Source organism: Hevea brasiliensis, chromosome 1 (assembly GCF_030052815.1).
Source record: "Hevea brasiliensis isolate MT/VB/25A 57/8 chromosome 1, ASM3005281v1, whole genome shotgun sequence".
NCBI lineage: Eukaryota > Viridiplantae > Streptophyta > Magnoliopsida > Malpighiales > Euphorbiaceae > Hevea > Hevea brasiliensis.
The window spans coordinates 10113590-10130752 of record NC_079493.1 but is presented as its reverse complement, the minus strand read 5'-3'; the positions used below and the strand labels follow the sequence as shown (position 1 = coordinate 10130752).

The window sequence follows — 17163 nt, the reverse complement described above, 5'->3', positions numbered from 1 at the left end:
CAGAAGTGACTAGCGGCTCTTGAACCCATGAATAAAGACCTGTGGCAGATACACTACTCTCGCTTCTTCAGTTTTCCTTTTCTCCCATCAACTTGTCAATTTCTCAAGCCTCTTACTTCCAGATACATCAAGAGAAAACACTGTGGCAGATGGGTCTCTTCTTCTTCAATAGCCTCTCTGCATCTCATAAGTGATTATAGTGCTTGTGGGGTCGTCCTCATTGTCTCATTCCACGGGACAGTCTATGAAAAACACCACATTTCCAACCTAGTTTTCTCTTGGCCTCAGTTTTCATGTCTGCAGGATTGCCCTGTTAGAGGTAGCAGAATTGTATTTTCAAGTTACGGAGGTAGGTTAGGGCAGGTTCAAAAGTTTGCATGCGTTTTTCATCGCCTTCTGACTCGCAAACATTCATAAACTCTTTAAAGGAAGGCTTGAAGGACGTTAGAAATCTTGGACGTACAAATAGCAAATTTGGACCAGAAATGACATCTCCATATGAGCATTTCTTTGTGAAGACCACTCATGAGAGAACTGTTGAGATATTGAGCAATGTGGATCCTGGTGGGAATTACGAACCCGTACTACAGCTCATGTCAGGTCATGAAAGCATAAAACACATATGTTCCAAGGAACCAATGCTTGCTTATTGCTTGGAAACCACTTGTGCTCCCTTACCTCCCAGCTTCATTGCTCTCCCCTTTGACTCTTGCACAAAGGCAGAAGAACCACTAAAAGAACCTGAGGCATTTTATCTGAACACCCAAGAAGTGATATGTTGAGTAAACTACAGATTCATTGGTGAATTGGGGGAGGCTGATATGAAAAAGATGGTGAATGCTGACGGCCGCGGAGAAAACTAGAGATGGTTCTTCAATGTTCTCTGCTACTTGATTCTTCTTTTAGGGAAATGCAAAAGATGATGGATGCTGTTAGATGGAAACGGACGTTCTTTTCACGAGCTAATGTAATTCATTTTTCATTTCACTTCATCAAATTAAAAATAATTTTAAAGTAATACTGCTCATTTTAAAAAGTGTAGGAGTTCAAATAAAACTTTTATCTAATTCGAAAGACAAAATCTCCTTTGATTTCCATGAATCCTGGAGGATATATTCTTCTTGAAAGACTATAAATTCTGGGGTGTAGATCACCCAACTATAGTGTTCTTTCCTAAGAATTCTTCTTTGTTCTCTGAAATATTCATGGTGTTCAGAGCCTACCTAGACAAAATCTCTTTCTGCATTCATAAGCTGGATATCAAGTTCTGTGGAATCACAAATAGCAATGAACCTGCGACCGTTTGAGACTGCTGCTGAAATGTGGAATTATCTTAACAGAGACAGAATTTATCGCATTGAAGATAAGGCCAGAGGATTTCAACTCAGAAATTATATTCATGAATATGCTCAAGGAGATAAGTCCATATAGGAATATTACTCTGGTTTCAATTTTTATTATAAAATTGAATGAAGAACTCTAATGAATCTAAGGAAATTAATTATGTTATCCAATGAAACTAAATATTGAATGGGTAATTGGCAAATTTTGACCAGCTAGCGATCAAGCATCAATGCATGACTCTTGGTAATTGGCCAAATACTTTAAGCAGCTTTGCTTGATTTACGATTGACATTTGTGGCGGTTGGATAGCCATTTCGTGGCCTTTTGGGGTGGGGTAGATCAGCAATAACTTGCTTGATTGCAATGTTGATATTTGACAGTCAAAAGAATAAGCTCTGGAATAGAGCCTGGTGGTTGTCAATTTTCTTGAACATTCTGATCAGGTTCAGGCAGTATTTGCTATAGATTCATGGGTCCTTTTTATTGTTAATGGCTAACTAGAGTTAGTATTGGTATTTTGGTGGTCTAATATTCCAATTTGTGTTAGTACTTGTACTGTGTTACATGGCGGGTGGTAGCTGACCAATCAGGAAACTGTAATGGATCTACGCCTGCGCCAATGATGGGGATTAAATTATATGTAGCGAGTGACAAAGAAAAATATCTCTAATTATTTTTTTTTAAAATTTAATAAAGGCACAATAATTAGAGGACTATATGAGTGAATAATTTTAAAATAAATAAACAGGAAGAATTGAATCTTTTCATTTTTTAACAAGAAAATTTATTAGTCTACCTCTACGTCTCTATTTTTTTTTTTTTTTATATTTAGCGTCAGGAATATTTATATCTAATCTTTGATTTTTTATTTTTATTCTTGTTTCTCAAAATTTTGAACCTAATATCGTTTGGAATTAAAGTTTTTCTTTGTGTAGCATTTGACTAATGATCTTGTAATGGTCATGTTTTTCTGTTTGGTACATTGGGAAATTGTAATGTTCATGTTTAATAGCTTATTATTCTTAAATAAAATCTAAGAAAAGGCTCTTATAGTGTGCATATATATATATATATATATATATATATATATATATATATATATATATATATTTTTATCCTTTTAAATTTAAGTATTGAATCTTTCTTTTTAATGGAGAATGTATTTCTTACTAATAGGAAATCAGTTGACCCTTATATATTGAGTAAATTATTATATGCTCACGATGTATATACAACTTCACTTGCAAATGTGTGGATTTCTTTTTAAATTTAAGACTTTACTGTTTTTATATGGTATTCATGTATTATTTTTTAGTGCAATAAATATATTATGTAATTTGTCTATAGATTGATTCTGAAAATTTTTTTTTCTAGATTCATCACTATTCATATCATTCAATTAGAACTTATTACTAAATATATATTTTTTCATATTGGAGATAGAAAAGGTGATTTTTTTTTTCAATTAATTTGAAGTTAAAAATTTAAGTGAAAATTCAATGAGAAGATGAGAAGAACATTATATATGAAAATTGATTTGTGCACACCATATTCAAGAATCATTCGAGATTAAAACTCAAACCTAAATGTAAGTTGGTATGGATAATTTTTTCAAAGAAGAATGACAAATTTTAATATCTGCAACATTATTTTGTATTTTAATTTCTTTCAGCAATTTCGCATACGAATTGAAGTTTTTTTTTTTTTTTTCCTTTCAGCTCTGCTTTTTCAGATGGTCCGATGGTGGATATTCTCATGATTACTCTTCCTTAGGGATGGTAACGAGTCAGATTTTTGCGGGTACTTGATCCGATCGAACCCTAATAGGACGGGTTTGGATAGTATATAATTGGGTTTGGGGCGAGTTTGAGTTTGAAATTTAATACCCGTGACGAGTTCGGGTCGGATTCAAATTTTATATATTGGGTATTCGTTACCTAAATCTGTTTATATAAATATTTAATTAAACATAAAATATATGCTTTTTTATAATAATATTTATAAATTTTTATACACTTTATTTTATATAAAATAAAATTGAAATATTTTATTAAGTTATTAAAATTTTAAAATATAAATTATTAATAGAAATAATTTTTTATATAGATTATTAATTAAATATATAAAATTAAACAGGTTCAGGTATTTTTCGGGTAATAACAATCGGGTTTGGGACGGGTTCGGGTATTTGAGAATAAATTTTAATAGGGTTTGGGACGGGTTCGGGTTTTGAAAATATTAATCGGGTTCGGGTTCGGGTAGGATGATTTTCGCGGATACCCTACCCATTGCTATCCCAACTCTTCCTCTTCCTCTTTTTTCCTATGTGTTTTCTCTCTTTTGCGTTTGATTTATATTTTTTTTAATACTAAAAGAAATTAAAAACATGGCAACTAAAATTACCGACTAAATATAGGGTTAATTAGTCGATAATGAAACCGACCAATTACTGATCAAATTTATATTAATCAGTATTTGAGTTGTCGTTATTAATTACCGATTAACTATTTAGTTGATAATTAACAACTCAATTATCAACAAAAAAATTTATTGGTAATTACTAACTAATATTTAGTCAGTACATTGTATATATTGGTCGATATTCTTATCAGTAGATCACAGGCAATAAGGGTCAAATTTGCTATTTACAGACTGAAAGTTAGTTGGTACTTACTGATTAAATGAGTTAGTCGGTAAAACATAAATTATATTTTAATTTTGAAAATATACCGACTAAAATATTTGGTCAGTATATTTTTTTATTATTTAAAATTTAATAGTGACAAAACAATTTGTAGATAAATTTATTCGGTGATTTATAGATATTGGTCGGTAAGGAGGGTAAATAGCTACTATTTACCGACTAAAAGTTAATTAGTAATTACTGACCAAATAGATTTAGTCGGTAAATTATCAATTTATTTTTTATTTTGAAAAAAATTACCAACTAAAAGTGTGGTAGGTAATATTTTTAATTATTTTAAAATTAATTACCAACAAAAAAAATAATAAGTAAATTATGTATTTATTTTAATTTGAAAAAAAATGTACCAACTATAAATCGGTATTTTGGATTTATATGTAATTTTTAATTTTTCAAATTTTAAAATATTTTATAATTAAATCGAAAATTAAAATTAATAAGAAAATAATAATAATAATAATAATAATAATAATAATAATATTATTATTATTATTATTATTATTATTCAAAATAAAAGTAATTACAACGTATAACAAATTAATATAAAATTCATAGCATTAAAATAAAACATACTAAAGTCTAATAAATTAAATATAAAATCCAAAACCCTCAATTTTGTGGAGGTGGAGGAAGAGGTATTGGTAGGACTCTGATTAATCTCATCATCTCCTCCATTGTAGAGCTTTTCATGCATTTCATATTCGTCTCCATTTCCAACTTCATTTGATCCATTCGTTCTATCATAGTTTACCTCTCATCCTCAAGCTATTTCTCCAATTCTTGTACTCGTCTTTGTAAGGCAGCATTTTGATAATTGCATGATGTAGATGATAAATGCATAATTTATTAATTTTACTCCCATCACATTTAATGTTTTTAGTGTGTTTTTATGTTTAATTCAATTGGTTAAAATATATTTATCATCTAGGCATATTTTTAGATAGTTGTGAAATAATTGTGTTAAATGGAGAAATTTTCAGCATTTTACCTTTGCTGTATTTTTCAGGTGTTTCTAAAGTTGTGGGTCTCCAATTTGAGTGTTGTTTAATCTATTGAAAAGCTAAGATAGAGCACTTCAAATGATAAAGAGGGACTAAAGCCCAAATCAGTCTCCAAAGTTGACAAAATGAGTTATGGATCTATTGCAAAAGCCCAAAATCAATGTGTCACGACCAGTTTCAGTATTTATTTTATATCTGGAGTTTCAGATATCCAAATGAAGCAAGGCCTAGCCCAATTGAACCTTAAAAGCCACCTCTACAACTTTTATGAAGGGCTAGACGCGAGATGAGACCATTTTAATTGTCAAAAATGGCAATGAAGTTGTCACTATGGGCTGGACCATCTGTCTGAACCAGTCTTAGTTTTTGGGCCATAACTTGAGCTATAGACCTCGGATTTGGGCAAATAAGTACCCGTTTGAAAGCTAAGAAATAGGGTTACAACTTTCCTGAAGAGGACAGAGGCAGATTCGGAAAGAAAGTTGTTGAAAATCGGCCTTGATTCCAGAAACATGAATGCAGGCTGAAAATCTACCTTTTTGAATTTCAAAACTTTTCCTAGTTTGGTTCCTATCTTTGGGATTAGGTTTTTTACTATAAATACGTCTTTGGGCAGCAGCTAAAAGCATCCCAATTCAGACCTTCGTTCTCCATTGAAGGCTTCCATTCTCCTTTCTCTTTTCAGATTTCTTCTTTATTTTTCCTTTATTTTTTTTGTAAGCCATGAACATGAGTGGCTAAGTTTTTAATTCAGTTCAAGGGATTCAAGTTCTTATGTGTGATTTGTGAGACTAGGTTCTTAATTTAATTTATGTCTTTTTGAATATCTATTGTTTTATGATTTAATTATTTTTGATCTGTTGAATGATTTGCTAAAAAGGCCTATTAGTTAATTATTTGATTTCATTTTCATAATCTGTAATTGTTGTGTAAGATTGAACATGAGTAGCAATTAGATTTTATTGATTATGATCTAAGTTTTCGATAATAACCTAAGGAAACAATAGGGTGCATTAAATGATTTATGCTTCATAAATTATTGTTCAGCTTAATTACTTCCTTTTCTTAAAGCAATTATTAATTTGATGAGGATTGCTTAATACCAACTCAGTTAATAATTAGAGTCAATAAGAGTGCTGGACTCGAATTGATGAGTATAAGGAAGTTAGGGGTTTACCTCGCTGTTTGGTAAGTCTACGTTAAGTATTCAATAAGATATAATTGTATTTCTTTTGTCTATGATCGAATCAGTGCATTAGAATGAGAATTACCTTGGACTGAAGTTTATTTAATTGGAGAGTTTCTTATTTTTAGATCTTAATTTTGAATTTTTGATTTCTTTGGATTGTGAATTAACACCCCGCCCCCTCTCAACCTTTGTTTCTTTTTCCATTATACAAGTACACGAAATTTAATAATTCAGTCTCTAGGGTTCGACTTGGATTTACCACTTACTGCAGAAAATATTTCATAATTGGTGATTTCAGTTAATTTAATTTCTGGTAGATTCGACAGCCATCAATAGACGCCCTACTAGAAGATGCTCCAACTAATGGGTAAAAAGTAGATGATTTAGATCCAAGGTCATACACCTTCCGTCTCTTCTCTTTGCCTTTGACTACATCCAAATAAAGTTGGTTCTCATTGATTTTGTTCGGTGTGGTTTATGTCAGCTCCTCCCTCCTAGCCACTATAGCATCCTATATGTAATAAAAAATGAAAATAAATTATAATTAATTCATCATGTAATGCAATAAAATTTTGTAGTTAAATAAATAAAAGAGTACCATACATGCATGTCCTTGGATTTTTTGTCCACGAAAGTTTTCTTGTCATGCTTTTGGGTGTGTGCGGACAAACAAGTCAGTCGGAGTTGGCTTTCGACCCAATTCTTTTTTCTGAACAAAAATATACAGTTATCACAAGCTAATTGTTATATGTATAAATAATAAATTATTGAAATTTATTATGAAATGAAAATAAAAACCGGCAGAGTTTTCCCTATATTTTGACATTTCCACCTGTCAGGAATCAATAAAAATCTCACAATTCAATAACACAACAATCTACAATATTTTTCATGACAATTTTATCAAATTACTTCTTATTTACATCAACAACCATCCACAATATTTTTTTCTTTATATGAAAATACTAACTAATTTATCAAACCATTCAGCATATGTTATGGATCCACCTGTGTGGGTGAATGGTCCAAGAGCATTTGTAACACAATAGCAATTTCTAAAATATATCTCTGACCACCGAATGACCTCAGGGTCATTCCAGTGTTGCTCAAAGTTTGCCCAGGTTTCTTTAGAAATATATGAGGGCCTTTTCCTAAAATTCTTTAAATCTATGATCATGTCCTTATAGCGTACAGTTGCCTTTGATCTCCATGCAGCTTTTATCCCTGCTTCTTCGAAAATATTTTTTCTGCAATAAAAAAAAGTACATATTTACAATGATTAACGTAAAGATCAAAATATGAAAAAAAATAAGAAAACCAAAATTGATGTTACCTTCAATTCTTTCTGTAAATACTATATTTTGTCAGAATCTAAATTAAATTTTTTTATAAAAAGAAGAAAAATACTCTGTTGGGTCTTAATTTTAGCCTTTAAGTTTGAGATATTCTCCCATTTTAATTTTTAGGGGGAAGTAGAAGAGGATAGAAATTAATTAAAATAGGAATTAATTAAGGATCAATTAATTTTGTTAATTTCCTAAGCTACCTAGGTCTCTGTAGAGAAAACTGCTCCTCTCCTTTTGACTGACTCTTTAAAAACCCAAACCTCTATTTAAGAAGAAAACAATGATCCTCTTTGGATACTGGCTCTCCATATAAAACTCATGCTATCTGCTCTCTTTGGAGGAAGAGATCAGCACTTGTTCTCACAAAAAAAAAAAAAAACACCCCCTATTTTAGTTTCAGACCCATTTCAGCTTCAGGTTGAAACCAATGGCTCACCTGTTCTTCTTCACCAATATCAGTGTTTATTCTGCTCCAGATCAGCGCCTTCAAAAGCCACCCATTCTATTTGTTTTTGCCTCAACCCCAGCAGATCTATAGTTATTCATTAAGAAGATACTTGTTAGATTTGATCATTGGCTTCATAAGTGGATTCATTTTTTTTTTCGGTGCCATTGCATCTGTTACTTCTCCGGTACATTTTTTTTACGATTTGTAAATTGATGACCATGAGACTATGAATTCATTTTTGTTTTTTATGGTAATCATTGATTATTAATCAAGCATATTGGTAATGGGTAGGGAGGATTGATACTATGTGGTTGTTTATGATTGCTTAGTTTTATTGTTTTATGTATATACTGAATAATAATGAGGGAAGGTTTGGAATGAATTGAAATAGAGGTTGGGTTGTTTGTTGAATTTGAATTTTTAGAATTGGATTAGATGGTTTGATTGTTAATTCTTGATGGATGGGGTTTTGAAAATAAATAGATATAGCTGTTGGCTACATGACAAGGATTTACTTGATTTTTTTAGTTTTTAGTGTGGTCAGTATTTGTTGATGTTAAAACCCACAGATTACGTTTTGATGCTTCCTACTTATATTACTAAAATAATAAAAAATCTTGTTTTCGGGAATACTCAGTTGAAACTTTTATTTTATGCTAATTTCCATAAATGGTATTGTATTAGATCCTACTTATGACGAGGTGGTGATTTAAGCCAGAAAATTATGAGAATAAAATTTTTATATAGTAGAATTATCAACATCAGTGTGGGCATTCTAAATGCATTCTTGGGTATTTGGGAATACTTTCTTAAGTATGGTTTCTTCATGAAATAAGTGTCCTGTTTATTATTGAAAAAGTCTAAGATTGTGAGTTGGAATTCTTCCTAATTGAACTAGTGGCATGATCCTACCTAATTGCGGCTGAAGTTCATTGAGCGTTATTAGCATTTGGCTCATCACAAGTGGAATCTTAGTGATAAAACCCAAGTTCATGCATCCTGTTAATATTTTAGTATTAGTAAATAAAGCTTAAATATAAATTTTAATTCCTAAGCCCTTTTTATATAATGATGCCACGTGTTTTGAGGATGGATGTTTAAATAGACGAGTAGATATTAAAATTTATTGGAAGGCCCAAATCATTTTGATTGTAAAATAAATAAAATATTATAAATAAATGAATTAATTAAAATATTTAGGATTTGATGATAATCTCATCACAACCCCTATTAATTAAAATATATAATAATCTTGAGGTCTAATGATAATTTCATTTTATACCTCATAAGGAAAGGAATTAGATAATTAATTAAAATTGTTTCAGAACTAATGATAATTGCATCTTAGACTTTAGGCTTTAAAACTTAAAGTTTTGTTAGGATTTAATGATAATTTCATCTTAAATCCTACAAACTTGAAATAAAGTATATAAAATCTTTCAAGGTTTAATGATAATTAAATCTTATAAATCAGATAAAAATCAAGATTTTGGAGTTTAATGATAATTCCATCTTAAACTCTATAAATCAAATAAAACTAAAATAATTGAAGATTTAGTGATAATTTCATCTTAAATCCTTAAATTAAAAAATAATAAAATCCTTGGAGTTTAATGATGATTTCATCTTAAACTCTATAATTGAGTATAATTAAAATAATTAGGTTTTTTTGGGGTTTAATGATAATTTAATCTTAAGCCCTACAAATTAAAAGTTCTTTGGAGATTTAATGATAATTTCATCTTAAATCTTATAAACTAAAATTAATATTATTTTTGAGTTTAATGATAATTTCATCTTAAGCTCTATAAATCAAATAAAATAATAAAACCTTTGGAAAATTTAATGATAATTTCATCTTAAATCTTGCAAAATAAAATAAAATAAAGATCATGGGTTCGATGATAATTGCATCTCAAACCTAAAGAAATAATAATTAATGGTTGTTGGGCGTAATGATAATTTCGTCTTATACCCAATAAAATAAATAATTAGATTAATTTTTATTAAACTATTCTATACGTGTTCAACTCATAATTTACATTTGTATATAATTAGGCGCACCACACACATAATACCCTCAGTTATTTGGACACTGATGATGGGATCAACAATGGAGAGTTGAAAGTTTTCACAATCTATTGGAATCCCTAGGAATTAAATGACACATTTCCCGGTATTAAAGTTTTAATTAAGGAAAGGGAGAAAATCAATAAAATGTTAAGTAGACATCACTTATATCACATCTATGTTTGACTCATTTTTTGTATTTAATAAAATAACTGAAACTTTTTGAATAAAACTAAAATTCAATTTCTTAAAAATAATTGGCTTCTATTTTTTAAATAATGAGATTTAAAAAAAATAAAAATTAAAAATCTTACAACCAAAAATCTATTTTAAAATCCATTTTCAATTTCAAACATATTTTAATTTTCAAGTTAATTTCCAAAAATTTTAATTTATAAATAAATTTTCTCAACAAATTTAATTTTGAAAGCTCAATTTAATTTTTCAAACGGAATTTAATTTTCAAATCAAATTTAATTTTCAAATAAAATTTCATTAGATTGTTCGTCAAATTTAGAAGCCTCTTTAAAACAAAAAGTTTTCAAAAAATAAAAAATAAAACAAAGATCAAATGGAGTCAAAATTCACTTTTAGGATCGCTTCACTTACTTTTGTATTTGACTTACCCTAATAGTGAGATATTTAAGTGTTTCTACATTTATATTTTCGATCAAATGTAAGGAACCAACATTACAAATTAAGCTCCATTTCAAATTATTGACATTAATTCATTTGAGCACATCCTTAAATCCATCTGCCCTTTTGGGACGATGTGGGATGCCTAACACCTTCCCCACACGTATAAGAACCCCAAACCTTGAATCTCTGGAATAGTAGTGGATCATTTTCTTTAAAACAAAATTTTTGAAAATATAATAAAAGGTTTTCTCTATTTTTCCCGCAAAAATTAGAGTGGCAACTCCTTACCTTTCTACTTCGGTGTGAATTGCCTGGCAATAGCAAAATACGTTGCGACAGCTTGGCGACTCCACTAGGGACTATACTCAAACCGATGCTTCTGGTCTAGAGGTTCAATGGTGGATTTATTTTTGTGCTCTAATAAATTAAAGTTAATAATTATGGAGTTTAATTTATGGTATTCTTGAAATTTCTTGTGTTTGATTAAACTCGTTAAATTTGCCTCATCTTATTACTCTTTTTATGCTTTATTTGTTGATTGGTAATTTCCATTTATACTTAAATGTATATTTGTGTATATATGTTTGTTTTTATTTTGCAGTTGCTTGGGTATGGTAGTGTAACCACTGAAAGGGAAGAGGTTTGTATGTCCCTTCACACACATTCACTTTACACAATGTCCTCACACACTTGAGCTCTACACCCGAGCTATTTTAACCCTTTAGGAATTAGGAGAAAGTCGTGTAGCAGTACTCGTGGGTTTCCCCGTCACTATCCGCGAGGACTTTTGCTCAGGTTGGAACTTGTTTCATGTACTGTGATGCACGTGGATTCCCCGTCAGTAACATGGAAGTGAAATGGGGCTCTGCTATTTACAGTAGGGACAATCTAGGAACCTTTTAAACATTAACAAGTTAAATCTTGAGTTGAAACTCTGCACGTTAAAAGCTATAGTTAACCACCTTTGAGGATAATACCATCCCATTAGATAACCTCTTCCAATCTTTAGGATGGTTCCCTGCTAGGACAAAAGGGACATGCTTACTTCTCTCTTACCCTTTTGCATATCATCTCACAGTCATTTTAGGAGGTGTGATGCCTCTCCATCAGTAGTCGAGTTAGTAAGAACTTGAATCATGTTCTATTAATAATAAAGAATATTTTCGAATTATATTATCAAAGTGAGTCAATAAGCATCTTCCTACTTTGACAGATGTTTAAATAATTTTTCTCACCTTGATAATACAATTCGAAATTGGTGAATAAATACAAGCATAAATACGCATATCAGTGGGAATAATTTCTCACAAATTTTGGATGCTGGGATTGTCCATTCTTTGTGTTTTAACTTATACTTTCATAAGTGCAGGCATCACTAGTTGTTGTTTGCAAAGGGTAATTAAATCATCTTCATGGCATCTTCAAGCTAATCACCCGATCAGATCTTGCAACAAGAACAAAATATTCAAGAGTGGACAGAGCTAATACAAGAATCAGAGCGTATGCAAGCTTTGGAAGGTGATGTTGTTACAGAAATTCAACCTTTGTCCCCTCTTGACTTTGCTTAGATTAAGATAAGAAGGCCTGATATCACTAGTTTGGTTAAATGTTGGGAATCGCTCTCAAAAGAATCATAAATCAAGTTTGAGAAAAAATATGGGAAAATTATAACTCTGTTAAGGGTCAAAGAGTAAGAATCTGCTTTAAAAGTTCTCCTATCATTCTGGAATCCTGCATATAGGGTATTTTCTTTCAATGATGTTGATACAGTGTTAACAATTGAAGAATGCCAAGCTCTTCTACAAATACCTTATATAGCTTCTGATTGCATTTTTCTACAATTGGATTATAGACAGACTTGGAAACGCCTTGTTAGGTTGCTACAAATGACAAATGATGAGGCCAAAAATAGTGAAGCTACTTAGGGCACCCCCCGTGGATGGTTTTGGACTTTTATTGAGCAAGTTTTTCATAAGCATTTACAATCTGGGAAGGACGAGCTTGCTATAAGAGCATTGGCTCTAGCTATTTATGGGTTGATCTTATTGCCTAGACCGCCCAATGCCATAACTCATAAGGTGGTGGAGCTATTTTATGTGATAGAATTCATGCACATAAATCCAATTCCTGCTATTCTTGCAGAAGCTTTCTTGACTTTAACTTATTGTCGAGAAAAAGGAACAGGAAGCTTAAAGTGTTGCACTCAACTGCTATATTTATGGTTTATTGTTCATTTTCTTTCGCAAGAAACTCGAGGGCTAACATGGAATTTGGGTCGATTGATTATAGAAAGCTTGGTGTAAAAAGTTATAGAGAGCAAAAGTGAGATGGTGTGGCAACAAATCATCTTGAGTTACAATAGCCAGAATTATCCTCAAGCTTTGGCACACATCTGATCCTTTCATCTCCAGAGCAAGGGATTATCAATTTATCCCATTGATAGGGGTCCCAGGATGTTCTGGTTACTCACCAGCCCTAATAATGAGACAGTTTGCTTCTTGCCAGTTTATTCCTAGAACAAAAAATTTCTCGGAAGTGCACTTTTACAGCAAAGAGGAAAAAGTCAAAGAATTGAATGCAATACGAGGAGCTTGGAAGAAATTGACTTTAATGAGTCGGGGACCTAAGGGAAAAAGTATGACAGTGGGATATCCTATTTGGAGAAAGCAAAGAGGCAATGGATATTTCACTCCAAATTTCATCAATTCAGAAAGCAAGGCTCTGCAAGAGAATCGCATTGAGGATTATTATGAAGAAGCTAGGGGCAGGTGTGAGTCTTATTATCAAGATTTGGTCTCTGAGAATCAAAGTTTAAAGGCTCAAATGGAACAATCAAAATCGCAATATGAATCAAAATCGCAATATGAAGAATTAACTCAGAAGTTCCATAATGGCCTAGAGCGGCTTTAGCAGTTTGAATTAGAAAAGGAATAGAGGATAGAACAATTTAGGACAAAAATGATCAAGGCACGGGACAAGCAAAAGGGAGAATTGACTCAAGAGAAAAATCAAAAAGTTCAAAAATGGAGGAATAAGTGTATGGAAGTCAAAGAGGGATATCAAAAACAACTTTGTGATGTCCAGTATCAGCTAGAAGAGGCTTAGGGCGAAGTAGCAAGATTAAGAAAGAAAGCAAGGATGGAATCGAGGGCAAGGCAGCAAGAAATCATGGCGTTCAAGTGTGAATTAGAGTAAGTGAAGAAAGAAAAATCCAATTATAAGTTACAGCTCACCATGAGGAAGTTGATGTATGATAAACTCACAGTACAGGTTAGGGATTTAAAGGATGTTATTATCCGACAGGCAGAAGAACAAAGGAGAGTGACAGACACAGTTTTTGGCATGAGAGATGCTTTGGCCTCGCTTAAGGCAGAATTGCTTGAAGCCTCAGAGCATGCATTAGAATCATTTGATTTTGTAAAGCAGGATGAGAGATTTTACAATTACTTACGTAAATGTCAATCATTCTGGGAGCGATTTTTAGCTGGCTATAAGAATTTAGTAATAAAGTGACAATTTTTGTACTCAAACTTTACATTCTAAGGGTTTGCTTCTGTTGCAAGTGATGAATGAATAGTAAAATTCCCGTGGGATTTTTCCTCATCAGAGTTGAGCAAAAGGTCATATGTGTTACATGGACACGTATCATGGATATGCATATGACCCCTTCATTCATACGAGGTGATTATTGAATGATGCCAATGTACGAATGATTTGAATTACCCTTTCTCACAAACAATGACATGACAATTGATATTGTCACTGTATCCTTTAATCAAATAAGAAGCGAACAAAAAGTGACTCAAATAATTTTTAAAAATTAACATAATTGTGCTTTCTCAGGGATTAATTTATCAAAATTGCTAAGATCAAAGGAACTTCGGTAAAGCAATCTAATACGCAAACAAGAATTTACTGGACACGAGCTAGAGCAAGGAAACAGAGAATGGAGGAGCAAGAACAAAATCAGGATTTGCAAGGACAAGTAATAGAGCTGAAAAATCAGATTGCTGAGTTAACAAAAATTATAAAGGGAAAAGGAACGGCTAATCCAGAGTCATCTAGTCATCTGCTTGACACAACTGTTCGTTCTGATATTGCTACTTTCAAGCAGCATGTTGGTGATAATTTCCCTCAGGTTTACATGCTAGAATCCTCGAGACAAACCAGAACTGCTTTTACTTTTCAGCCTCCATAAGCTTTTCACAATGTTTCTACCCCCTTAGAGGGCAATGTTTACACATATGTGATGCCTCTGTCTGCTAGTTTGTCAGTTCCTCCAAATGTCACTAGCTTGCCTATCCCTAATTTTCCTGCCCACCAGAATTACCCTATGGAACGATTGACACAAACCTTAGCCCAAACTTCTCTTGTCCCACCAACTGCTCCCACTACTCAAGCCATTAATTTCCAATATTCAACGGGAAATGAGATACCACAGGGACCTACTGCATTTGAAAAAGGAAAGGGAAAAGTAGAAGATGAGAAGTTTTCTTTAATTAAAGAAAGGTTACGAGCAATTGAGGGGTTGAACATGCATGGATCAGTCGATGTGTCTGCATTGAGATTGGTTCCCGATGTGGTTGTCCCCAAGAAGTTTAAGGTTCCTGAGTTCGAGAAATACAATGGAACTTCTGACCCACGTATTCACTTAACAACATACATAGCAAAAATGTCTGCACTAACTGAGGATGACAAGCTCCTCATCCATTTCTTTCATGAAGGACTTACTGGGTCAGCTTTACGCTGGTATGTTCAGTTAGACAGGAGTAAGCTGCATGCATGGAAAGATTTAGCAGATGCCTTTCTTAAGCAGTATAAGTTCAATTGCGATGTAACCCTAACTAGAAGGGATTTACAGAATCTACTACAGAAGGAGTGGGAATCTTTCAAAGAGTATGCTCAGAGATGGAGAGAGAAAGCGGCAGAGGTGTACGCCTTTGTGATTGATCATGAACTTTGCTCCTTATTCATTGAAACTCTGAAGGCACCTTACTTTAATATGATGATTGGTACTACTTCTAATAGTTTTGCGGACATAATACAGACTGGGGAAAGGATTGAAGCAAATCTGAGACTAGGAAGGTTGCAAGAAATAGCAGGGGAGGGTACTATGAAAAAGGCTACTAATCCTAATAGAAGGAAAGAAGGAGAAGTGCATATTGTAACTCTTGGCAGCTATCAGCCTTTTTTTCCCAGAGGCAATTTTAGCCCAAGATTCCCCAATCAAACTCCCATGGTAACTCCAAAAAGCCCAATGATTGCAAACATTCCTCATATATACAACCAGCCATCATTCCAAACCTATCCTCAATATCAACAAATTCCTCATCCCCAAAACCAATACATCCCTAGACCAGTAAATCAATTCCCCAGACCACCACTACAAGTGAATCAAAATAACTTTAGGCCCCTAAGAAATTTAAATCCTCCACTTCCTATGCCTTTGAGCGATATTTATCGCTACCTACGGAGTATAAACCAAATTTTGCCCATTCCCATGGACCCCATTCAGCCTCCATACCCAAGATGGTATAATGCCAATGCTAAGTGTGATTACCATGCTGGGGCAATTGGCCACTCTATTGATAATTATTTTAAGTTTCGAGGTGTAGTAAATGCTCTCATTCGGAATGGTTGGTTGAAAATTGAAGATGAGGGGACATCTCTGAATGTATCGACTAACCCTTTACCCACTCACGGGGTTAGAAATAGTGGCCAAGTAAATATGGTGGAATTCAAAAGAGGGGAACAAATTGTAAAAATAGAATAGTTGATAGATCATTTTGAAGATATTCTAGAATTGGCAATAAGGGAAGGGTATGTAACCTCAGTAGCACTAAACGTGGATGAAAAGTCTGTTGGGAATCAGCTAGAATTGAGTTGTAGCTTTCATAAGGGAGCTCAAGGTCATGACATCAGTAGTTGTAATCAGTTTAAAGAGGAGGTCTTAAGACTTCTAGATTTTAAAATTCTGAGGTGTCAAAAAGGAAGTTTGGAAAGAGAACAAGAAGTAAATGCTAATGAGTTAACTAAACCCACTTTAGGATCAGTTAGTGGCCCCAGAATCTCATTCACCATTTCCATCATGTCATCACCTCAAGTAGTTATCAGAGCTCCTACTCAACTCCCTGTCACTAACACTCATGCTGTACCTTAGAATTACAATTACCAGATATTTACCCAGTCTGCTATGGTTAGCACTCCCTTTCCACCTTTGAGTAATCCCACTTTTGCCTCACCTGCTGTGTCATCTAGCCTACGTTTAAATACATCTCCAAGCCTCAAAATAATTTACATGGGGCCATCTTACCTTGACAGTCACTTAAGCTTACCCAATAACCAAATTGAGCCTAAGATTGAGTTTCAATCTCTTTACCCTCAAGATAGTTCAGTTGCTGAAGAAGGGGAAATAGAGTATA

General features: G+C 32.7%; 1 protein-coding gene across 1 annotated transcript; it reads left to right on the top strand.

Annotated features, from left to right (window-relative positions):
* Window positions 1-14990: 14990 nt before the first annotated feature.
* Window positions 14991-16514, top strand: LOC131182997 (uncharacterized). The gene has a single exon (XM_058152609.1). The coding sequence runs from the start codon at window positions 14991-14993 to the stop codon at window positions 16512-16514; it is 1524 nt and encodes a 507-aa protein (XP_058008592.1).
* Window positions 16515-17163: the final 649 nt, after the last annotated feature.

Bases quoted from the DNA above. Each gene is read 5' to 3' on its own strand.
- LOC131182997 (XM_058152609.1), top strand. From the start codon at position 14,991: ATGCCTCTGTCTGCTAGTTTGTCAGTTCCTCCAAATGTCACTAGCTTG.